The 24,981-nt window shown below is 49.2% G+C and overlaps 2 protein-coding genes across 7 annotated transcripts in view; one reads left to right on the top strand and one right to left on the bottom strand.

Moving 5' to 3' along the window:
* VEPH1 (ventricular zone expressed PH domain containing 1) overlaps positions 1-24,981 on the top strand; it is a 55,171-nt gene that overhangs the window by 2,687 nt on the left and 27,503 nt on the right. For 2 of the 6 annotated variants that reach the window (XM_068200153.1, XM_068200154.1), the window contains exons 2-7: positions 1,174-1,444; positions 2,013-2,228; positions 4,462-4,636; positions 18,857-19,023; positions 20,081-20,290; positions 24,037-24,257. In XM_068200153.1, the coding sequence (XP_068056254.1) occupies positions 1,307-1,444; positions 2,013-2,228; positions 4,462-4,636; positions 18,857-19,023; positions 20,081-20,290; positions 24,037-24,257 (1,127 nt within the window). In that variant the 5' untranslated portion in view covers positions 1,174-1,306. Of the gene's footprint in view, positions 1-1,173; positions 1,445-2,012; positions 2,229-4,461; positions 4,735-18,856; positions 19,024-20,080; positions 20,291-24,036; positions 24,258-24,981 lie in introns of those variants that run through there. The other 4 variants (XM_068200155.1, XM_068200156.1, XM_068200157.1 and 1 more) reach the window with 4 other exon arrangements.
* PTX3 (pentraxin 3) lies at positions 8,502-13,852 on the bottom strand. The gene is made up of 3 exons (XM_068200152.1): positions 13,705-13,852; positions 12,711-13,229; positions 8,502-9,127 (listed from the first exon to the last, which is right to left on the bottom strand). Exons 1-3 carry the CDS (start codon positions 13,850-13,852, stop codon positions 8,514-8,516), a joined length of 1,281 nt encoding a protein of 426 aa, XP_068056253.1. The 3' UTR covers positions 8,502-8,513.

The raw sequence follows: 24,981 nt of genomic DNA, 5'->3' as shown, positions 1-24,981 counted from the left end.
TGGCTGAGTGTGAGCAGGTGAGTATCTGAGCTCCCACCCTCCCTGTGGTTCAGGTGGGTGACTTGTGCCTCGGGATTTGCAGCCTCAGCTCCTTTCTGCTCCTTTCTGCTTCTGCTCGCTGGGGTTGGGAGTCCTGTGGAGCAGCATTGGTAGAGCTGGGGAAATGAAATCAGCCCTGCCTTGTGGCATCAGCAAGTGCAGCGTGCTGCCTGATAAAACAGGGATTGGTCCAGGGAGCTGCTTCCAGAAGGTTCTCAGTGTTTTGCCTTGGTTTTGCCCCTTCTGTGGGTGCCCCAACCCTGGCAGTGTTCAAAGCCAGGCTGGGTAAGGCCTTGGGCAACCTGGGCTAGTGGGAGGTGGCCCTGCCCATGGCAGGGGGGTTGGGACTGGATGGGCTTTAAGGTCCCTCCCAATTCTTTAACAATCTGTGATTATATTTGACTCTTTTCTTTCCCTGAAAAAGAGACTAAAATAGGGATTAAGGGCGCTCCGTATCTCAGATAATAATTATAAGGGATGTATCTTGTGGCTTTGTCAACTCCAGAGAATCCAGAGGAATTGGCACCAGAGTGAATCCAAGTGGGACCTAAGCAGAGCTTTGGGATTGGAGTGCAGGAGTTCCCAAAGTGTGAGCCTGGCTCAGCCTCTTCCTCAGCCAAGGAGAAGAGCAGAGTTTCACCTCGGCCAAGGCTTTGTTTTACAGGAGCTTAAAAGACCCTAGGGATCATTTTGGCAACAAAAGTGACAGTTTCTTCTAAACAAAGCTCGCTATCTTCTCAGTCTTGCTAGAGATGTTTTTCTGGAGTCAAGCCACAACAAGCCAGGAAACAAAGGAAGAGGCTGCACCCTCCTCCTCCTCCTGGAGCTCTGCTGCTCAGGGAAAGGGGTGTGGAGTCCTCCGCAGCTGGTTCAGGGGCCAGCCTGCTCAGGTTCCTTTCTTCAGGAAAGGAAGAAAACTTTGGCTTCACTCAATATGTATTTTTTAATAATTTTAAGCTACTTCGTGTTTGAAGGTAAAAATTCCTGCAGTTCATGAATGTGCTTAAGGCTGTCCCCGTCTCTGGGGGTTCTGCGTGGCACTTTCACACACATTTAAAAATCTCTGCTAAACTGGAATATGCCGACCAATGCATTTGCTAACTTTCTTGTTTTGTTTTAATTGTTTTCTTTAAGACTGGGGCCAAGGGAGCCTTGAAATACAGTCCATATTTATCCTTCCTATGAAGCCGACTGCTCCTGGCCGGGATTGCTCCGGTTTCGTCCCCAGCTGAGTGCCCATGGTGCCTGCAGAGCGCTGAGCAGGGCCATGCATCACCTCTTCGGGCTGGTTTTGGCACAGAAGGACCTGTCCCGGGCAGGGGATCTCTTCTCCCTGGAGGATGCTGAGATCGAAGGAAGCCTCTCTGAAGCTCTTGAACAGATCAGAATCATTAGTTCAGCTGCAGTGAGTGAGACATTGTCCTTAATACAAATTTTAATGAGATTATGTTGTGTAAATAAGGGGGGGGGGTAAATAAAAAATTTAAATCTCTGATAAGACTTGAAGAGCAAATATTTTAAATATATTTACAAATTTAAATAAATCTATTTTATTTATATTTATGTGTATGTATAAATAAATATATATTATTTTAATAAATATTATATATTTATCTTTTATGTATATCTACTTATATAAAGATTTATGTTTTAAATGTTTAAAAATATTTTAAAACGTGCTGACAAAATCCAGTTCCCACCCAATTCGAAGATAATTCCAGTTCATCTTCATAATAATTTTTATCAAATATTTATTTAAAGCACACTAAAGATTACATGAAATTACAGGGGTCCATACCTTCCCAGTAATGAGAATTGAGACCCGTGGGATGACAAATTCCGGAGTTCTATCACGCTGAAGGTTTGTTGTAAAGGTGGGCAAGGAAAAATGGACACTGGAATGCTGCAAAATCTTAATTTGGTGGGGTCCTGGCAGGCCGGTTCATTGGCAGATGTTTTGTGCTGTGCCCCAGGACTACCAGACCAATGACAACGACCAGGCTGTGGTGGAGATCTGCATCACCCGCATCACCTCGGCCATCAGGGAGACTGCCTCCATCGAGAAGCACGGCAAGGCCCTGGTGGCTCTCTGGGAGTCCTGTCTGGAGCACAACCTGAAGCCCTCTGGCAAAGACGAGGATGCCCCCCATGCCAAAATTGCCTCTGACATCATGAGCTGCATCCTGCAGGTAGAGCTGGGCTGAGAGCAGCAGCGCTGTGCTCTCGGGGCCAATGGTTTTGGTTTTGTTGTTTAAAATGCTTTTGTAACTCTGTTTTTGGGTGCTTGTGAGTGGTGATGTTTAAAACTCGGAGCTTGGGGAATTGCATCATGGTGATTCCTCCTCTCTTGGAATCGTTGAGGTAACTCGTAGAACCATGGGATGGTTTGGGTTGGAAGGACGTCGGAGCCCATCCAGTGCCACCCCTGCCATGGCAGGGACACCCTGCACTGTCCCAGGTGCTCCCAGCCCTGTCCAGCCTGGCCTTGGGCACTGCCAGGGATCCAGGGGCAGCCACAGCTGATTTATAAAAGTACATTTGCTGCTCCCTAGAACAGAGCTTTTATTGGCAAGCTCCTTTGCATTAAAACAAAGAGGTATAAACAGAGGTTTTCCAGCAGATGTGGGGGACAATTGGAACAATAATGAATATCTGCCAGCTGGTCTGGATCTCAGGCAAGTCTCTGATATCAGCAGCAGGGAGGTCCCCAAGGTTTGCAAACATCACTGTATCACTTTATTGAAATCTGCTCTTCATTGTCACCTCCACATCTTCTAAGCGTGCCTTCCTGCCCTGATGTTTATCATGGAACAAATGAAACCTTTCTCCTTCCCTCTGAATTCAAACTTTTTCTTAACTAAGGATTTTATCTCTATTGTAAGGGGTGGGGGAAAAAAAAGAATTGTTCTTTGGAATTTTCTTAGATCTTTTAAATCCTGGTCAGAGAGCCAAGCCTTATCTTCCCATTCTTTGTGTGGAGTAGCAGAGCAATAACTTGGAGCAGCATTTGGCTCCTGCTCCGTGGTGCCTCAGCCAAACATAACAAGGCATTATGTTGATTTAAACATGCTGCTGCAGAAAGCTCCATTTATTTGAAGGGCTTTTCTCATTAAAGATGCAGCTTTTGGTCATATGGCAGCTGCCAGAATTATCTGTCTTGACACCAAGGGGTGGCTGCAGTCCCTTCTTCCTCAGGGGTCTCTGGAAGGGAGTGTCCACTGCTTGGCAAGTCTCTGCTCCAAGGGAAAATCCTCAGAGCTGCTCAAGCTCTTTGGAATAACAGATTTGGGGTTTCTCAGTCTAAATTTATTCTATTCAGAGCTGCTCCAGAATGAAAGTCCAGAAAATCTGCTTTGCCTTCCTTAGCACTGTTCTGTTGCTGTCTCAAACATCTGGGTTCCAGGTTTGCCTGGGATTTCAGCTGCTAATTAGACATAATCGCACTGCAGGATTACTTTCAGAAACAGGGGTGTGCTCCAGTTTGAAAGATCTGAGTGGAGAGGAGAGCACAGCACTGGTTAAGGAGGCTCCAGAGGGAATGTGGGTGCTCAGTGACACACTGTGTCCTGCTGCTGGGGGAATTCAGCAGGCAATGGATGTGTGTGCTTTGTACACACAATTTTCTGTATAAGTAATAGCAGACAACCTTTCCTGACCTTAATTCAAAACCCCAGTGTACACTCAGGGCCCCTAAGGTTCCAGAAGCTTGGAGCCATTTTAGGAAGAGGAGTTTGCACTCCTGAAAAATCTCAGTGTTCAGAGGCATTGGCTGGAGGTGCCCAGAGCAGCTGGGGCTGCCCCTGGATCCCTGGAATGCCCCAGGCCAGGCTGGACAGGGCTGGGAGCACCTGGGACAGTGGGAGGTGTCCCTGCCATGGCAGGGGTGGCACTGCGTGGGATTTAAGGACCTTTCCAGCCCAAACCATGCTGGAATTCTGTGAGTTTAAATAAAAAAACGAAGTCTTAATGATTACAGAATAATTAATGATCAATACTAGAGCTGTCATACTGTGAGCAAGTTTCCAGGGAGCTCCAAGGTGTTTCCTGTGCTTGGGATGATGGACGCAGCCTCTTCTTCCCAGGGAGCACCAAATACAAAATGTCTCATTAGAAATGTTAGCATGTAGTTACTGCACTTCATAGCTTCTATATTTTATTTATGCACCAGATATTTTGTTACTGTCCTTCTGCTTCCTCTAGCAGAAGACAAAGATGGGGCTGTTCTAAACTTTTCCTGCTGCAGTAGTTTTAAATTTCTGTATTTGCTCTTTCTTTGACTCCTGCCTTCAGTGGTGGTACCAAAACATGACCTTTCTTGACAAGTTTTTTTCTCTTTTCCCCTTGTTGCTTTCACTTTGGTTTCCCTAGTCTGCCCAGCACTAGGCTATTCTATAAATATTTTTTTTTTTTGCATTTTTGCAGAATTACAACCGGCCTCCAGTGATGGCCTTGGCTGTGCCAGTGGCAGTGAAATTCCTGCAGAGGGGCAACAAGGAGCTGTGCAGGAACATGTCCAGTTACCTGTCCTTGGCTGCCATTGCCAAGGCTGAGCTGCTGGCTGAGCACACAGAAACCATCGTCAGGAGTGTCCTGCAAGGTAGGCCCAGCCCAGAGTTGGGGTTTAACCCAGTGTGTGACCAGATCAGGCTGTGCTAGGCCTGTACAGAAACATTACCTTATGGAATCAATCAGTCACTGGGGTGGGAAGGACTCCAGGATCAATCCAACCATTCAAACAAATCATATGAGCAGTGTAAAGCAGACCTATGGAAATATCTATGAATGTGATCAAAGGTATTAATCACACTCTCACAACGGGCTTTCTCAAGGAACATGTGAATTTACTGTACCTCTGGAGGTTTTGGTATGGATTGGCTGACCCACAGGGCAGGAAATACATCTGTACTCGTTAATATTCCCTGCTAATGGACTCCAAATTATCGGCCCTGATATGAGGCACCAGCCATGGAGCTCTTATCCTTCCTCTTAGTGTCACTGGCAAGGCTCCAAAAGAGAAATGGGGATGAAATTAATCCCATTCTGTGGTGGAATAGTCAGATGGAAGATATAAAAGCTTTGTAGTGGTTCTTTCATTTTGCCTACGTTATTAGCTTTATATAGAACAATGTTGCTAATCTCTTTACATTTTATTTTTTGTGGTTTAAAAAGCCAAAAATATTCATTCCTCTATAAAAGGAACTCCAGTGGAAATGGAGTAATAAAGTTCACAGTGTTTGTTGCAACACAGTGCTACTTCAGTGGTAAAACCAGTGTTCTCCTTCAAGTAGGGGCAATAGCAGTAAGTAGCAATAACTATTTATTAAAAGAACATTATTATGAGGCTGTTAAGCCCTCAAATTAAACGTGCGCATCCTGTATTTATTAATTTCCAAATTAATTTATAAAATACTTTATAAATTTATTCTTTTAAGTCTTACTAATGCGCTAACATTATGCGTTGCCCCTTGTAAGTGTGGGGCAGTAGAACAGAAAGAAACAGTGACTATATCCATGGTTTTGGGAAAAGTGGTGCACAGGCACAGCGGAAGGTTTCAGCACGGCTGAGCTGTGCATTTGTGTTCTTCCACCAGCAGATGTTGCTGTGGATATCAGGTTTGGGCACTGCAGCCTGGAAGGGGCCCTCGGAACAGGCAAAACGATTTGTTTTGCGTAGTGACTTAATTACACTGCACGTAATTGGCGTTTGAGGCAGGAGAGGCTGGGAGCTGAGCTGCCCTGAGAGTGTTTGCTGAAGGGAGCAGGAGGCGAAGCTGCTGAGGATGGATTTCCAAGGCAGGTTTTGGAGACAAAGCCGTGTTGTGGGGCTGCACAGACGGGGCTCAGCCTCGTGGCACCAGCCTGAGCAAACTTTGGCCCCTTGCCTGCGAGTGTTGGAGAGGAACTGGAGCTTTTCATTACTTGGGGCAACTCTCTGGCTGCATGAGCAGGTTCTTATCTCATGAGCTAAAAAAGAGCTCTTCAGAAAGGGTTTGACTGCCCTGCCCCGGTGAGCGTGGGCTCTGAACGTGCTGTGGCTGGCACTGGCCCTCAGCACCGGGGTCACACGGATTTATTCCCATTTATTCCTAGGGACAGCAACAGCTCTGCCCTGTCACACAGATTTATTCCCATTTATTCCCCAGGGACAGCAACAGCTCTGCCCTGTCACACAGATTTATTCCCATTTGTTCCCCAGGGACAGCAACAGCTCTGCCCTGGCATCCGAGCATCCCGTGGCTGCTCCACCTGCCAGGGCAGCTCAGGCATCCTGTGGTGCTGGGCTCTGGCTCAGCCTCGCTCCTCCCTCTGTGCTGGCAGTGCAGGATTGCAGAGGCTTTTTCATAACTGGAGCCCAAAATGCTATTTCCTCCACACTGCTGACAAAGGAAAGCGCGGTCGGGCGAGGAAGGAAGGAGGGAAGTGTGCTGGTGGAGGTGGGTTGTGGGGCTGGTGCTGGGGGTGATGAAGGAAGAGCAGAGCGCTCTGGAAAAGGGAAGTGTTCCAGCTGAGTCAGTGAGGATGGAAGGCCTGGCTCTGCACTTGGTCCTCTGCCAGACCTGAGCTGAGACAGGAGAAGGCTCCTTCCAAGACAAAGCATTTCAGGTATGAGCTGCAGTGAGAGGAGCAGCCAGGAAGGATTTCTGGAGGTCTTTCTGAGGATTTTCCTTTTCCTGCTGCATTTTGTGGGCATTTGTTTTCACTTAATGGAGGGCACTGAACAGAGGGAGGATTTGAGAGTGGTTTTGCACAATGGTGGGACCCTGAGTGTTTCTGTAACTCTGAGGATCTGGGTTTGGGCTGCCAGAGATGAACAGAGCTAAGGTTATTTGCAGATATTACTTAGTGAGGGATTTTTGTCAGGTTTACTGCCAAGCATTTATAACGTAGATACATTTTTATTGCAGGGTAACAGGAAAAATTCCAGCAATCAGAGCAATTCTTTTCCCTTAAATAAGCAGAGCTGCCAGAACTTTGAAGCAGGTCATGTAACTTTAGGTATGAAGCACAACCCTCTTGAATGGCACAGGGAAGTGGAATTTACCTTTTTTTACTACTTTTGTATCCGGGCAGCAAGGATCTGTCACGGTCAGGAGGAAGTGTAGCAGCAACACGTCAAGAAATTGTCAAAGCGTGTTCTTAGGACATCTGTAGAGAATGAGAGAGACAGGGAAACATGGGAATAGAGAAGAAGGATGGGCTGCTTCCAGGGGAAGTAGGAATTGTTTGAATAAGACATTCCTCATGATGACTTCTTCAGAGGCTTCAACAGGTAGCAAGTAATGGTTCTTGTAAATGGTTACATGCCCACTGAGCAGGGTATTCATCATTCTCTGCTTGTGCTCTGTCTTCTACATGAAAATCATCAGCAGTTCCTTGGCTCTCTGCAGCTGCTGCTGTGCCTGGGTTTTTAGGGGATTTGGGATAAGTTTGTGTGAGAGAAGAGAATCACTGGCACTGAGCAGCAATTCTATCTTGTACAGCCCCCCCTGAGGACAGCAAACAAGTCCAAATGTACCTTAAAACCTGGCCCCAGAGGGCCAGGATTGTGCATGGGGTCCCTGCTCCTGTGAGATGTTGCTATTGACGTTTTCTCTATCAGCAGCTAAAACTGCAAATGTGGAAAAAGCTCCACTGGGGACATGGTTCAGAAATTTAGATCATGAGAAGAGTAGAGAGTTTTAGTCTAGTAAAGTATCTTTATTTACAAAACAACTTTACAAAAATAATTTCAATAAAATTATCACAAAGTCAATGTACAATATAATACAGCTGCATTTCCTCCCAATGTCACGTCAGATTATGATGGGGAATATTATTTTTATATCAATCCATGGCATAAATAATGCTTTAAACATGGAACTAGCTTTCTTAAGAGTCTACACATTACTAACAACGATTAATAGACAACACATTTCTTGATTTGGGTGGTTCCTCTGTAAAATTCACATTAACACTATAGAACCCAAGGATTGGAGGAGCCTGGAATGGTTTGGGTTGGAATGGACCTTCAAGCTCATCCAGTCCCAACCCCTGCCCTGGGCAGGGACACTTTTCACTGTCCCAGGTTGTTCCAAGCCCCAGTGTCCAGACTGGCCTTGGGCACTGCCAGGGATCCAGGGGCAGCCACAGCTGCTCTGTTTTGCAGAGCCAGGTCAGATTTTCCTCAGCAGGGATGTCGGGAGCTCCATTTGGCTCCTGAATGTCCATGGTGACCCTGACTTCATACATCAGAGAGCCCTGCACTGGAGAGACAGAGCTGCCTGACCCAGGAGCAGCTTGCCCAGTGCCACGCCTTGCTCTGTGGCTGTGCTTTCAGGGTTTCTCCAGGACAGCAGGCAGAGATCGATCCCATCCCCACAGTGCCTCCTTCTGTGAACTTGCAGCGCTGATGTTCCTTGGGAATTCCAGAGGCAGGGGCTCCTGCAGCTCCGGCTGTCCGACGTCGGCGTTCAGCTCCGTGCAGCCCCCGGGCTTTAGGACACGTACTGGGCCCCTCCGTAGGGCAGCACCTCGGTGACCCCCCAGCCCACCACGTTGCCCCGGGTGCCACAGGAGTCCCCTGCGCTCTGAGCCGTCACCTCGGCGGCGCTGAGCACCCGGTCCCACAGGTTAAAGCCGGTCAGCTTCCCCGAGAAGGCCAGAGCTTCGTCGAAGCCCCCTCCCACGCAGCAGCCGTTCTTCTCCTGGCCGAGCTGCAGGATGCCCCCGTCGGGGATGGTGTGAGCCCCGGCCACGTCCCAGGCGCTGGCCGCCAGCTCCCCCTGTGCCCACAGGGATGCAGATCCGTTCTCCGAGCTCCAGGTGCCGCACAGGTGGAGCCACTTCCCGGGAACAACCACGTTTGTGGCAGCCAGCTTGTGCTGGGCACTGCCCACAGCGAGCACGGCCGAGGCCCGGCTCAGGTACAGCTGGATTTCGTAGGGGTTGAACTTGGTTCCGTAGGAGAAGACGATGGTTTTGTCCAAGGCCTCGGTCACCTTGAGCCAGATGCAGGCAGTGAAGGAGCTCAGGGTCATTCCAGAGGTGGGGTGGACGCTCCCAAAGATCTTCCTCGAGCGCATGGGGAACAGAATTGCCGTTTCACAGCCTGGAAAGGTTCAGAAGATTGTCAGGTAAATCAGAGCTGGTTTATTTGTATGTTCACAGCTGGGGCCATTGTCAGGTAAATCAGAACCGGTTTATTTGTATGTGCACAGCTGGGGCCATTGTCAGGTAAATCAGAACTGGTTTATTTGGTGCACAGCTGGGGCCATTGTCAGGTAAATCAGAACTGGTTTATTTGTACGTGCACAGCTGGGGCCATTGTCAGGTAAATCAGAACTGGTTTATTTGTACGTGCACAGCTGGGGCCATTGTCAGGTAAATCAGAGCTGGTTTATTTGTATGTGCACAGCTGGGGCCATTGTCAGGTAAATCAGAACTAGTTTATTTTTACGTGCACATCTGGGGCCATTGTCAGGTAAATCAGAGCTGGTTTATTTGTATGTGCACAGCTGGGGCCATTGTCAGGTAAATCAGAACTGGTTTATTTGTATGTGCACAGCTGGGGCCATTGTCAGGTAAATCAGAGCTGGTTTATTTGTACGTGCACAGCTGGGACCTTTGGCATTGCACGGCATCATTAAGATTGGAAAAGACCCCTGTGATCACCAAGTTGTGGCTGCCCCATCTTGGCAGTGTCCAAGGCCAGGCTGGACACTGAGGCTTGGAGCAACCTGGGATAGGGAAAGGTGTCCCTGCCGTGGCAGGTGGGATTGGAACAAGATGATCTTTAAGATCCCTTCACCCCACACCATTCCATGATTCTGTGGAGTCCACTGCCAGCCCAGCACCACTGTGCTCACCACTAAACCAGGCCCTCAAGTGCCACATCCACCCATTTCCATTTTTGAGCACTTCCAGGGATGGGGACTCCACCTTTCCTCTGGACAGCCTGTCCCAATGCCTGGTCCAATGCTCACTTCCAGGCTTCCCAAAGGGAGCTGAGAGCTCAGCCCATCCAGTGGGATGCAGGAACCTACCCCAGGATGATTGGCAGGAGCTGTCAGAGCTGGTGGAGGAATTGCTGGACACTATGGCAAGGGATAATCCAGCTGCAGGAACCTCTTGGCTCTTCCCTGCCAGCACAGGGGGCACTGCACAGTCCTGGGACACCCAAAGGGTGAATGCAGCCTGTCTGCCCTGCTGCCTCCTTTGGGAAGATGGGCTTCCCAGCTCTGAATGGAGCACCACCCCTGGGAGAGGGGACTCTGTCAGCCCCTGGAATTGGGTAATTCTGCCAGGTAACTGGGTAACCCCCCCTCGTGATGTTTTATCCTCTGTTCTAAGTGAGGAGTAGTGAAAATACCAACATTGTGCTGAGGGAAGGCGTCAGGGATCCCCTCAAAGAGCAGGTTTGGACACTGTGGCATTCCCAGGACCAGGACAAGGCGGGAGGCTGTGCCTGGAGAAGGGAACTGCTGGGAGGCTGTGCCATGGAAAACAGGCATCAGGGCACAGGAGCTGCTGAAAAGCAGAAAATGTTGGCAGGCATATGCTGAGATGGGCTTGCTTCCTTAATTTACATGACTCCCTTTCCTTTAGGATTTTTGGGTCAGGAGCTTTCATGGGCACCGGTTAAATGGGGGAAATGATGAGACATCTGATACTTTTTAACCAGCTCTTCTCTCATGTCCAATTAATCAAAGTGCTGATGGTAGAAATTAGATTAGCTAAAACCACTAACAGAAATTTATGCAACTTGGGAAAGCAACTGGTGATCAGTAAAGCCAAGACATTTCTGGTGGTTTCTGTGCTGTTCCCTGGTTGCACCTAAGTTAATATCCAAGGTGACAGGAGGGAACAAGCAGCCCCTTCTCCAATTAAGCTGCTTCATTTCCTGTTTAAAGAAGCTGGAGGATCTGAAATGTCTAAAACGTGTGTGGAAATTTCTGCTCCAGGGAATGAAGGACTCTTTGTGCCCTCCAGGACTGAGCTGCTGTGGTATTTCATGGGCTGCTTCCCTCCAGCTTTGAGCAGATTTTACATATTCCGTTGACCCTTTTGAGGAGGGGCAGGGTCAGTGAGCCACTGCTGGGGATTCTCCTTAAAATGCTACTTAGGAGCACTATTGTGAAAAAGCTTTTAATTGGCAGGCTTTCAGGCTCTATTATCAAAGCCTCAACAAAATTAAAACCAGCCTCAGTGAAGAACAAAAAAGTGTGATTAGAAAATCCCTCAAGAATATGGCTGGCAGTAAGTCAAGATGTGAGAAATTAAAGTCAGTTGCTAAAAATTCCCTTGGAAAAAAAAAATCCAGAGACATACTCTGGAAGTACTTAAAATGTAGCCTTTAAATTTACAAGTATGGTTGTTTTATGTAAAATCATAAAGCTGGTGGGAACCAGTGGAAATAAACTGAATTTCCACTGATGATCCTGAATGCAGGTCGAGTTTGTTGCTCTCACCTAGTGCAGAGTAGCTGCTGAGGCTGGCTGGCGTTCAGGGAGATACGGAATGAGATCATGCTCTCCGCAAGGTTTGTGTTTGGGGAAAAGAGGAATATGCTCAGAGACCTCATCCCAAGGCACAAAGATTTCTGAGGTGTTGTTATTAAGCAGTGGAAACAATTTGCTTCTAAAGCTGAGTCTGCCCTGCATGAAGGGATGGGCTCAGGTTGGGCTGTAAAAGCTTTGATGTGAACAATTTTGTGGCTTTTGTTGCCTTTGCTGAAGCAATTACTGCTCCTCTCGGCTCCCTGGTGGGAGAGTTCCCTCTGGAGACGCTGCACCCCCTCCTTCCTACGCACCCACCCTGCGGGGGTAGATTTTGGGGGGGTTTAGGTGGCAATAATTTATATTTGTGGAAAGCGGAGCCATTAAGCAGCAGTGAGAGCTCGCTGGTGGGCAGGGTGATTTCAGTGCAGTTTATCTTGCACGTGGTGATTCCTCAACAAACTGAGGGGCTGCTCTGCCACACCCAAGCTGCTGCTGCTGCTTTTTTGGGTGTCTCCTTGCCCTGCACAGAAAACCTGAGTTGGGATTTGAGGTATGAGCCCACCTTCCTACAGCCACCCCACTGGCCAGTGCAAATGTTTTGGAAAGGGAAAAATCCCCCGAACTGCAGCAGCACGGGTTACTGATTTCTCTGTGCCATTGGGAATATTCAGGGCAGAATATTCCCCCTGGCATGCAGGGAATGTGCCCTCCCTGCCCTGGAAGTGTGCTTGGCTGGCTGGCAGCAGCGTGTCCAGCTCTTGGACACCGGAGCTGGTGAGATGTTTGTGGAGGAAGAGGAACGAGTGGGAACGTGCAGGAGAACAGGAGAGCTCCGTGACTGCTGCAAACGCACAGGAGCCACCAGCTGGGAAGGCAAAAGGTGAGAGAACACAATCTGGATGTCTAAAATACATTTGCTGCTCTCTGACAATGCCTTTGATCTGGGACAGCCTGGAGGAGGTGGGATCCTGGCTGGCTCTGCCCTGCACGAGGACTTTGATGAAACCTTTCTTTGATCCCACGTTTGAAAAGCTCAGTGCCTCTTTTTCCACGAGTTCTGGGGTTCCCCCCTTCACACACAGCCTGTTCAAAGCTGCCCTGCTGCTCCTGGGGCTGCTTTGGAGGTGCCCAGGAGGGGGTTTGTGGTTCCCTGTTAGTTTGAGTGGCCTCCCCGGAGCTCCCACCCTGCCTTACCTGCTGGCAGCAGGTGCTGAGCTGCCCATTGCTGCGACGCCCTCAGCTCAGCCCGGGTCTGCTGCAGCTCCTTCCACACCGAGCTCAGGATGAGGTTGTCCCCTCTGGCGTCCAGTTTGTCCTGCTGCAGAGCTGTTTCCTGTGCCTGCTCCTGGGCCCTGCTGCGCCAGGCGCTCTCCAGCCAGCCCAGCCTCACCGACAGGTTGTGGCTCAGCTGCAGGACGTGCTCCAGAACCTTCCCTTGCTCCGACTCCTGCAGCCTCCTGGCTTCCTCAGCCTGGTCCCTGCTCCTCACCAGCACCTGCTCCACCTGGGACACCACGTGGGAGGTGACAGTGGCAAAGGTGCCCGCCAGGGTGGTGGCCAGCTGGCTCAGCTCTGCCTTCAGGGTCTGCAGCTCCGCCCTGGGGAGCTCATCCAGAGCCTGCAGCATCATGTTCTCCTTCATCTGTGAGTTCTCCAGCATGATGAACAGCTTGTCCCACTTGCTGTGCTCCCGCTGGCAGTCGCACGAAGCAGCTGGAAGGGAAGGTACAGATGTTGCTGTTCCTTTGTACCGAGTTCTAAACGGCAGCGTTTGGCAAAATCTGGCTCTATGCAAGGCTTGTGTCCTCCAGACTGTCACAGAGCCGTGGACTCGGACTGGTTTGGGTTGGAAGGGACCTTACAGACAATCTGGTTCCAACCCCCTGCCGTGCTGGGGCCAGTGCCTTTCCCTCTGTGTCGGGACAGAACAGTGCAGGGGTGTGATTACAGAGATCCTAAACCCCTGGCACAGCAAGAGCCTTTTGCAGCAGAACTGAGAAATCGAGAGCCTAAAGCACAGCCCAAGGCACCCCATCCGAGGGCTTTACCTTTACACCCATAGTAATCCACTGCTACAAGCAGGAGCTTCTCCCTCTGGAGAACGTAAATCATGTTTGCAGTAGTAACTCTTACAAGAGCTAGGCAGCACCGAAGGCAGTTCTGCACTTAAATTCAGTTTTTTACTCACCCTCCTCAGCCGCAGGGGCCGGACCTTCGATTTCGTTGTCCAGGTTCACGTACATGAGCTCGTAGTCATCGTCCTCATCCACGGCAGAGCCAGAAGCCCTGAGAGCGCAGAGCAGCGTGAGCAGGGACAGGAGCTCTCGGGGCAGCATTCTCCCCCCGCTGCGGGCTCCGAGGAGCTGCGGCAGAGCCGGGGCTGTGCGCGGAGGCGCCGAGCCCGAATGAATGAGCGGCCGCGCTGCGAGCCCGGCGCTCCTGCTCTGCCTTTTGGCCGGCAGGGGAAGAAGGCAAGGGAAGGAAGGGGGCGGGCAGCTCGCTCAATCCCAGCCCTCCAGGTTGGCCCGGGGGATGCTCTGACTGGCCAAGGGGAGAGCCGTGCTCGCCCCGGCGAGGGTTGGGACGTGCGGCAGCGCCGGGGGCCGGGAGCGCTCGGGCTGCGCGGGCGGAGTCGTTTGGGTTGTTTTGTGTCGTTTGTGGAAAAGAAAAGTGTTCCCTGCAAGTTCGGTGTGTGCCAGGACTCTGGAGGGTAGAAAAATAAACATACCTGGAGTTGGTTTGGATACTCGTGTCTGGTTTAGCTAAATAGTGCAGCTTTTTTGGAGAGTTAGGCACTGCTGTATAATAAATTCTATTAGATACCAACAGTTTATTGCTTTAAGCAATAAAGGAGAGCTCTTAAGGAGTTCTAACAGCTTGTTAGGGTCCTGCTTTTCCAGCCCTAATTAGCACTTACACCACCATTACTCCGTGGATAATCTGTTAATGCTGTGTCCTGTTTTGGGAGCTGCAGCTGCACAATCAGAGTTGTGTCTGTTATCTTTGAAAAAGCAAAAGGTGCTTTTGGATGAAAGATAAATTTAGTCTAAGTCTTATTGGTATTAATCTGGTTTAAAATCTGTAATCTTACTGGTTCAACAGGCCATTAATCATGTCAGAGATGCTTTGCTTGGGTGAGATTAGGGGTGATCTCATACAAATTGTGTATTGCTATGAAATATCCAGAGAATAGCAAAAAAAAAAAAAAAACCAAAAAAACCCTCCTGTAATTACATCTGACTTGGAATCTGTGTTCCCTTTCCATTTGTGCCTCTGGTTTTCCTTATACAAACCTGCACTACCTGTGCCTTGGATACTGGGGAGGAATTCCTCCCTGTGGGAGGGTGGTGGGGATCGGGCACAGGTTGGACTCTGGTCCTGGAGGTCCTTTCCAACCCAAATGATTCCATGATTTCCCAGTAGGTATGTGCCAAACCCGAGTCAGGTTTCCCGAGGGAAATATTAGTCATGGTGCTTGAGTTTTGTCTTTGGAAACTCCCTTTGGAGTGAGAATCCATCTGCCCGTGGGACACTGCAGTGTGCTCCAGGTGCCTCGTTGTCCCCGAGCTCTCTGTGCTGCTGCGATGGGCAGAGCTGGAGCTCGGGGCAGCCTTTGCCAGGAACGGGTGCAGGGCTGGCACCACCCCACCACGCCCCTGGGGTCCCTCCCTGCCTCTTGTGCAGCCATGGAGTGTCCCCAGCTGTGGGACACTGTGCTGCAGTTGTGTCATTCCCAGCATGTGGTCTGCTTGGGAAGGGTGAGACAACCTAATCTGGAAAGTATTGGGGGTCAGGGTGGCAGGGAAGGAAGGCATTTAGGGAGTTGAGTGGGATGTTTTTCCCATTCTCACACAACAAACATTTGTAGGCTCTTAGTTTAGACTGAGGCAGATGAAGCAAGATTGGGAACAAGTGAATTATTCAGAATTCCCGATATCACCTCTGGCTGCCCGAGCTCTGGGAATCAGGGGGTTGGGGAGCTGGGTGTGCATAAATCCCCTCAGAGCCCATAAGGATGTGACAAACAAACAGCTCTGAGTATCCCTTGCTACCTCAAACATGAAAAGACCAGAAAGTGGCACAACTGGGTTGTGCCTGCTGACCTTTCTTGAGGTCTCTGAAGGACAGACCCAAACTGGGATATCTGGGATTATTTACATGTGTGCACACAGGTTCTTCACATAAAAGCAATTCCGTGTCAGTGAGGTCACTCTAATCTCGCTGCAGAGGGAGGGGATTGCTCTGATTGCCTTTGCTTTCCATTTATCTTGGTTAGGGAATATCAGCCCAGCAGTGTTTGCTGCAGGAAGCTGCCCAAAGCTGCTCTAGCACAAAGTATTTTTTGTTAGAGAGGTTTGGTGGCTGCAGTCCATCATCTGTGATTGCATCACTCCTCTGATACACCCCACACTCCAAACGCTCCTTTGCCAGACTAAATAATCAGTCCTTCCTTCCAGATCCCTTCCTATCCCTGACATCCCAGCTTAGGCAATAGCATGGCTCAGGTTGGTGTCTTTCCTTGCTTAAAGCTGTTATTTTTGTTACTGCCTCTTGGATTCCTTCCCATCACGCTTCTATAGCTGGGAGGAAATTTGCCTGTCCAGGAATACGGGAATTTCATCTTTTGCAATCGTTGCTGAAATTTGACTGGGGTTTTAGGGCTCTGCTCCATGTGGGCAGAAAACTCCCAGTGCAAAGAGAGACTTAGTGCTGGAAGCACGACGTCATCCAGAGAGAAAATAATTTTTGGTGCATTCAGTACAAAATGTTTCCATTTCAAACCATGTCATGAGTCTAGAAAAGTTCCTGTGAATCCACCCTCTCACCTTTTTATCTTTGAGTATCCTGAGCTGGAAGGGACCCCCAAGGGTCCTCCAGTCCAACCCCTGGCCCTGCACAGACCCCCTAGCAATCCCACCCTGGGCACCCCTGGCAGCGCTGTCCAAAGGCTGCTGGAGCTCTGGCAGCCTCGGGGCCATGCCCATTCCCTGGGGAGCCTGGGCAGTGCCAGCACCCTCTGGGGGAAGAACCTTTCCTGATCCCCAGCTTCTGCCTCTGGGGGAATTGGTGCGTGGCATCAATCCCATGGAATGTTAGTGGTGACATTTTATCCCAATCCACTGGGAACATCAGGAAGAGCCCAGGGAACGTGGTTAGAAAATGGCCAGAGTGGAGCAGTTTGCTCATCTTTTCAGGGTGATTCATCAGCAGATCTCTTTCCTTTGCCCCTGGCCTTTGTGATTGTGTAGAACAGAACAAGATAAATTTGCTGTGTCTGTGGGGTGGGAGTGGGTCTGACCTGGCCCTTGGCACTGCTGGGGCTGCACGGGGGGGGGGGGGGCTCAGAGCAGCGTCCTGGAAGCAGCCAGGGATTCTCCAAGCAGGACAAGGTGCAGAAGTGTGGCTGGCTGGAGTGGAGAGCCACTCCTGTGAAGGAGAAGGACCCTCAGGGATCATTACGAGCTGCTGGGCTCAGAGCTGTCTGAACCTGCCCTGAGTTATGTGCTCGTTTCTTGGCTCAGGGGGAGGTTGTGAGACCCAGCCGTGTCCTGGGGTCCATTTTCTCTATCTGGCAAGAGCCCCACGTGCTCCAGTCTGAACCCAAATATCCTTTTCCTACCATCCATGATCAGATCTGCTTATCTTCCAAAGTTATCCGGCTCAGATGTAAAAGGGAGGAAAAGCAGCAGGCTGTGAGGACTTCCAAGGTTTACAAAAGGGAGCCATGCTAGGTTGCAATAGGCAGATGTTTTCCATATGTTGCTCAAGTGAAACTTAAATCCATTGAGGCAGGCATGTACTGCGACGTGAAGTTATATATTTTGGTTTGAGCCTGGGCTTCAAATTGAATTATGCACAGACATCTTAAGAAAACGTGTGAGAGAGGGTTTAGCATATCTCTGTCTGTCTGCAGTTGGCTCTCTCTGGCTCCTTTCTATTCCTGGAAATGGCATCCTTAACTATTTCTGTTCAAAGGCATGTTTAGTTCTCTGTTCACCAACTATTCCTTCCATATGATGCTTATTTAATTTGAAAATCTGAATCTCAGCAAAGGAGAATTGTAGTTTTTGCCTTTTGTTGTTTCTGTTGTTTCTTTGTCATTTTTCTCCTTCTTTCTTCTCTTCTTTCTTCGTTAATTGAAATCACACGTAGTTTGGCCCAGGACTCAACGGAGCATCATCCAAAACTGAAAGCTCATTAAGCATCATTCTTATGATATTCAGAAATAAAATTATAATTAATAGGAATTAGTGTTTTTTTTTACACAGTGTTGTTATGCCTGCAATGATTTGCTCTATTTTGATAATTTATTTGGTTTCTTGGCCCAATATATAATTTTCTACAGTTCTTTGCCTCCCTGGTTTTGTACTGATGATCCTTGAAGGCCAGGTTGGAGCAGCCTGGTGGAAGGAGCCCAGGGGAGGGGTGGACTGCGATGAGCATTAATATCTCCCCAACCCAAACCGTCCTGTGGTGGTTAACCTGCTCTCTCCAGAGCTGGGCACTGACAGCTGGTCCCTGCCCGCCTGTCCAGGTTTGAACAGCCAGGTGTCTGCTAAGGAAGGCAGGAGCCTCCCCTGAAATGGAAAATGTAAACCCCCTCCCTCTGAATTATTATAAATTTGAAGTTAAGGGGCTCTCAGGCAGATATGGGGGTAGGAATAACAGTTCTTTGTTAGGAAAAATAAAAATATAAATGCAATAGTACAAAAAAAAGAAAACAAACCAGTGCCAGGGTCAGAGCAGGCCCTGGCAGCCTGTGGGTCAGGGTGGTGGCAGCAGTCCCATCCCATGGTGGCTCAGCCCTCCTGCAGTGCCAGCTGTGCTTCTGCTGGAGCAGGGATCCTGCACAAGGCTGGAGTTTTCCTCTGAAGCTCCAGGGCTGGTGGGGATGGGCCTGGGCTTCCTCTGGGAATGCAGTGGGGAAGAAAGCTGCTCCTCTGGGAATGCAGTGGGGAAGAAAGCTGCTCCTCTGGGAATGCAGTGGGGAAGAAAGCTGCTCCTCTGGGAATGCAGTGGGCAAAGGCTGCTGTGGTGTTGCAGGAGTCAGATTGTATCCAGGTAGGAATGCTTGGCTCCTCCCCTGGGCAGAGCATCATCCCATGGGTGATGGAATTTTCTCAGCCATGCAGGGACACTCACTGGCCATGAACAGAAGATAATTAATAATTAATAGCCCATTAGCAGGAGAGATCTCCTGGAGGGAGGATTGGCTGTGGGAGAGATAAAGAAAAGTGCCCCATGAACAGCAGAGAACTGCCCCAGCTCTGACAGATGGTGACAGAACACACCCCCAGGTAAATCTTCAGCCTGAGCCGCTGTCCCTGCTGTGTCCCCAGGGAACTCGATGCTGCTGCGCGTGCTGCCCGCGCTCTACGAGAAGCAGCCGCAGCCGATCCACACCCGCCTGCGGGAGCTGGTGGCACCCATGGCCCAGCTGGACCCGCCCGAGCAGCTCCACCTCCTCAGGCTCCTGCACACCGTGGCCAGGAAGAGAGAACTGGGGGTAAACCACACCGGGCACATCTCCCTGCCCCTCCTCTTGGGGGGTTTGTGTCTCACAGGCTGGGCAAGGGAGGAATCGCACCACGCAGGGTTCCTGTGCTAATTCCCTGTAGATTCTCTAATTCCATCCCAAGTTCTCCACCTAGACATAAGGAGAACAGAGCAAAGACTCTGCTGGACCAACAGGTTTGGGTTAAACCATTTGTCTGCAATGTTTTTGGCTCTTCCTCGGTCAGCTGAGCGTGAATTCCCATAACTGTGTTTCTGTCAGTGTACATGAACTGTATTAAAATCCATGTCAAGGACAATTAAAATTATTTAGGAACTGATGAGAACTGATAATTCCCAAACAAACAAACAAAAAGAACAGAAGAAGGGTATTATGGATTTTATGCCCTATGTCTGTCTGAATGTCTTTTCCACAGCTGCAGCAGTTTCCCTGAATCCAAGGTGCATTCATGAGCCTGTGTACACTGAATTAATCCCTCAGTAGGAACTTGTACACAACTGCATCCTGTTTGGCAGATGGCTCCGAGGATTGCACCCTCAGTCTCCCGAAAACTGGGTCCTTAGAGGAAATGACAACTTACCTATAGCACATTTATTATGCAGTGAAGGTCTTGCCCCCCTTTTTTCCCTCTATTCCAGCTCCTGACCTTGTCACATTGTTTAGTTTCTGGTGGAACCCAAACATTTCTACAAGTATTATTGAGGAAGGCTGAGTCTTATGTTGTTTTAATCAATAAAATATAGACTGGCCTGGAGCAGGGAAAATATTTGGTAAAATTGTGTTTTTGGTCTTTTTTAATTGGGCATTTCCTTACTTATTTATGCATAACTGCCATATTTTAAAGTAGAGGTTACCCTTATTCCATATGTTCAGTTGAACTTGGATTGACCTCAGTGATAGCTCCATGCAAAGGTTGCCAAGGGTGGAAAACTTCTATTAACTCAAAGTCTGGTGGCTTATTTTTATCACTCTGGTGGTTGTATCTCCTCTGGTTATTGGTGTTCACAATTCAAAACAGAGATCCAATTTGTTTCTGATTTTTTAACAGGTGCTGAGAGAGTGTTTGCCATTTTTATTTGGACACCTGAGGGACCCCAACCACAGCGAGGTGATTCTAAACATCCTTCTGGAAATATCCAGCTACGAACCTGCAGCCTTGGCCCCTTTCCTTCCCACGCTGAGGGAAATTGGAGACAGTTTTCCCAGTTTGATTGGGCAGACAGCAAAGATCTTCGGAGCTGTTGGACATCTCGATGAGGTAAGGTGGGAAACAAAAGATTTGCTTGGGTTTGGGCTTGGGGTTGCTTTTGTTCTTGTATAAAGTAATGCATGCGTGTATTTCTTATCTAGTACCCAACTGCCCTGCCATGGAATCATGGAATGGTTTGGGTTAGGAGGGACCTTAAAGATTATCTTATTCCAGTCCTTCCCCCTTTGGCAATTAATTTGGGTGTGTATTGGCTGGGCCTCGTGTGTCTGAGCAGCACAGGAAGACACCGTCCTTGCTGTTTCTACTGATCCGGAGTTTTATATTCATGTAAAATTAAATTTATCTCAGAAGAATCAAAACCAGATTTGGTTTGGCTTCATAAATCTTATTTCTGTTGTGTGGAAAGAGGAGCCAAAATCCCATTGATGCCTGGGAGCCAAATGAAGTTTTTTGTTCTCTCCTTGTTTACTTCCATCCCCCAGCAAGTTTTACTTTTATAAGATCTGCAGGTGACCACATTTAATTCTGTGTTTAGCATTTGAGTGTCAGCATTTTCTAGAAACTTTACGGCTGCTAACCAGCCAATCCTCAGCTGAGCACAGCTGGGCTCAGAACTGAAGGATTTCATTTGGATTCTGTGTTTTGGGGTGTTGAACCAGCTCTCCCCATCTGGGTGTCTCTGAGGCTCCATTTCCGCTGAGTTCTGCTACTTCAAAGGGGCTGAATTTATTTATTTTGCCTTTTGTTGCTGTGATTGTTTTATACCAAACCAAGAAGAAGCGAGGAACCAAGTGGCCCTGTTGGATTCCATGTAGTGCTGGAAATTACACACCAGAGTAAAGCTCACAAAGACACGATTCAAAGAATATTTTCCCCTCGTGTTTTTAACCTGTTGGTTTATGTGGCTACACCAATCTACTGAGTGGAGCACACACAGCCTGCACTGAGTAACTAATGTCCAGTCTCCCTGGAGTAAATGTTGAGAAAGCTCTCACCATGTCCCGTGCCATGGGTCTGATTTTTTAGGAAGCTGCTGACTCAGCAGCATCCCAGCCCGTGGGGAGGACACGTTTGTCATTTGTTTGCTCTGTTTGTCACTGACGTCCAGGGACCCTGTGCTCCAGACTCAAAAACAGGGATAAAGACAACACACAAAGGGTGGCAGAGGTGAATGTTCCACCAGGAGATCAACGGCTCCTCTCTTGTTTTGCTCTCCAAAAGGTTAGGAAGTGTGAAGAATTCTGAATTATGGAAGATCTTAAAATGACAGAGTAGTTTGGGTTGGAAGGGATCTCGAAGCTCATCCCATTCCCCTGCCATGGGCAGGGACACTTCCACTACCCCAGGTTGCTCCAAAGCCTGTCTAAGCTGGTCTTACAAAAAGAATCACCTCACCTAAGAGGGGAAGGAAATACCTCCATGGCTGATTCCTGAGCATAGGTGAGATCATGGACTCATAAAATCTGCCAGGCTGGAGAAGACCTCCAGGACCATTGAATCCAACCACCAGCCCACGTGTGCCTCGGATGGTCTCATCTCACAGCCCCTGTGTCAGGGCCTTCCCAAACCCTCCCTCATCCCTTGTCCCCCTCTTCCCTGTCCTGACACGAGCTGTGCCATGGGTATTCTGTCACTTCTCAGACAGGAATCGGCATCCCCTGCCCGGCCAAGCAAAACAAGCGGGCAAGGAGACATCAATGGCAGTGCTGGAACTTTATTTGTTGATGTTTTATTTCACTGGAAGGCTTGCCTGGGGAAAAGAGGTGGCAAGGATTGATGCTTGGCCCTCGATGGTCGAGACCGTGGATCTGAGCAGCCAATCCTTGCTGGCTCCTAGAAAAAGCCTCTTGTGCTTCCAGGGACCCCAGGAGAGAGGAGAGCTCTGGATTTGAAAGGTTGCCCCTTGTTTACACACACCACTTCTGCTGGTGTCAGCGACACTCTCGGGGGGCAAGCTGAAGTCAGAACTTCTCCCTTAACCATAAACTTGTGCAAATGAAAAATCATCTTGGGGCTCAGGGCAGTCGGACTTTTATTTTTTTTCCCCTATGGTTTAAACCACCTGGGAGTTGGAGTTATTTCTGAAAGCCTTGTGATCTTTTTGTAGTCTCCTGAACCTGTTTTGAAGAAAAAAGCACAACACTTTGCCACACCTCATTGCTTGTGCTGTAGCTCTTCACCTTCTGGCAGATGTAATGCCACAAATTGCAAGGGCTGCTGATGAGAAAATACACAAGTACATCAAACAGGCATTGCTGAAATAACAAGGGGTTATGTGCATCCAAATAGGCTTTGTGAAACATTTTGGATAAGAACTGTGGCAGGGATAAGGGCTGCTTTCATGTTGAGCTATTTTGCTGTAATTTTGTTTTGTATAACAGTTACATATTATATTACTCAGGCGAGTTTATTGTTCTTTTACCTCACTCCAGGCGAGTAGCAGCATTTCAGCATGGCTGGAGACTCTCCAGCTGGATCAAAGTGACAGGAAAATGGTCAAAACTGCTCCTCCATTTAGTCTGCTGCACAGTTTGTTTAGAAAACAAAAATGTGTTTTAAATGTTAATTGAGCCTCTGTTTATCTCTTGGAGGAAGGATCGGCTTTCAAATAAATGAGTAACTGTGCACCAAAAAGTCAGCCTCGTTCAAGCCATTGAGGAAAAAGCTCCTTGGTCACATCAGCCCAGCCCAGGGTGTAGCTGGAGCTTTCCCCCATATGGCTGAAGGGGTGCAATTTGTCTGACCCACTCTTCCCATTTATCTCTGTCATGGCACGACGCAGCAGAGCTGCTTTGCCTTGAATTACATTGGTTTGCTCTTCAAAAAAAGTCTCACCCGTGATGCAGGGCCATGTCCTGCCAAAGTCGCCCGGGTATTTTTATTGCCCAGCTGGATCTGGAATCAAACTTTCAGCAGATTTTGCTCTCTGGTTATGAGGTCCCAGAAGAGAGGAGGAAACGGGGCTGGGACCCTGCAGAGCCCAGAGCACGTGCATGGCACATGAGCTCCCTGCCAGCCCTTGGGAAGAAGAAAGCTGTTTGTTTTTTTGCCTTTGTTTGTGTTTCAGCACAGGCTGAAATCCAAACGTCTCCCAGTTTCTCCATCAATCTGCTGAGGACCAAGTGGGCTTCCCTGAGTAAAAGGATTCCCCCAGTGAAGGAACCGAGGGAAGTTCCCGAGTTAATTGCTGGTTTTCCACTGCTTTTCCCACTTGGGTGTTTTTAGGACCGTGGAACCCAATCTAATTAGGAGAACTCTAACAGAGGAGCCCTAAACTGGAGATGTTCAGATCCAGGCTGGATGCTCCCCATTCCTGGAGGTGTTGGTGGAGATTGGAGCAACCTGTGGAAGGTGTTCCTGCCCATGGCAGGGGTGGGACTGGGTGGTCTCTAAGGTCCCTTCCAAGCCATTCTCTGGTTTTATGAAGTAGCTGAGCCAGACTCATCAGAGGTAAAAGGGGAGCTTGGTGCTGCTTGGGGCCCTGATCGCTGAGCCAGGCTGATCTACCAACTCAGAAGGATGTAGGGCCCTTAAAGAGCCTTCAGGGATCTGGCTCTGGGTCCGAGGAGGAGACAGGATGTCCTGAGTTAGGCCGGGTTAGGTAACACCAAGAGGAACAAAAGTCACTTGAGTGTAACCACAAATAAACTGTGTTTGAGGCAGCTGCCTGTGTCACCGTGGGGCAGCCACTCTTCCCCAGGGCCGGTGACTCAGTGCCAGCACACCCAGCCCCTGACACAGCGAACAATGAATTCATGTGTTCAGCCCTGTTCTTATCTCCCCACGCTGCCCAGGAGCGAGCCAGAACCTGCCTGCTGTATCTGGTGAACCAGCTGGCCAACATGGAGCACTCCTTTCACCACCTGCTGCTGCTGGAGATCAAGAGCCTCACCGACGCCTTCTCGAGCATCCTGGGCGCCCAGAGCAGGGACATTTATCGCATGAGCAACAGCTTCTCTGCCATCGCCAAGCTGCTGGCGCGGCAGCTCGGCACCGACGGCGCGGCGGCAGCCAGGTACTGCTGCTCTGACACAGCCCCTGCCCTCCCCAGGGCTCTGCTCATGCCTTCAGTTCAGCTTTTGTGTTTTCCAGACTCTGCACTGCCTTAGTGTGTGACTCTGAACTCCACACACAGTGCCAGCAGCTCTCCTCACAGCTCAGGCACACACAACAATCCTTCTCCAGCCCCAGAACCAAGGACACCGCTGCAGCTTCAGCCCAAAAAGTGCAAACAGCAGGGAATGGAGGAGAGCAACCTGGGAGGGTGGGACTGCACAGCCTGGAGTGGGAATTGGGCAATGAACCCAAAATGGAAATGGACCAAAACTCATTAAAGTGTGAAAACTCGTGACTCAGGGTCCATCTGGGGCAGAGCCACGGCCGGGCTCCTGTACTGCCCAAGTTCTTTTGAAGGCCTTTTAACAGATCCCTACCTTATTCCTGTAACTCTGTCCAGCCTCTGTTCCAGGTAGCCTCTTTAGGCATCACTGTGAGGCACCAAAATTCCCATTAAATATACTCCCATTGCCATGCAGAAAGCCATGCCCCAGATAAGTAGACTTAAGCAAGCTAAAAAAGCCTTGATTAAAAATAAATCAGTGAAGTCAGGCCTCACAATTATCAGTGAGTTTATTCTAGAAAATGCCCACTGAGGGTGATGAGAACAATGGCTGGCGTAGCTCCCTGATGAAGATTTGACCAAAAAAAAGTCTGAAAAGAATTTCTGAAGCATCCACAGC

Source organism: Anomalospiza imberbis, chromosome 10, assembly GCF_031753505.1.
Source record: "Anomalospiza imberbis isolate Cuckoo-Finch-1a 21T00152 chromosome 10, ASM3175350v1, whole genome shotgun sequence".
Taxonomy (NCBI): domain Eukaryota; kingdom Metazoa; phylum Chordata; class Aves; order Passeriformes; family Viduidae; genus Anomalospiza; species Anomalospiza imberbis.
Note: the sequence above shows the minus strand (reverse complement) of the source record. Positions and strands in the feature narration are given on the sequence as shown.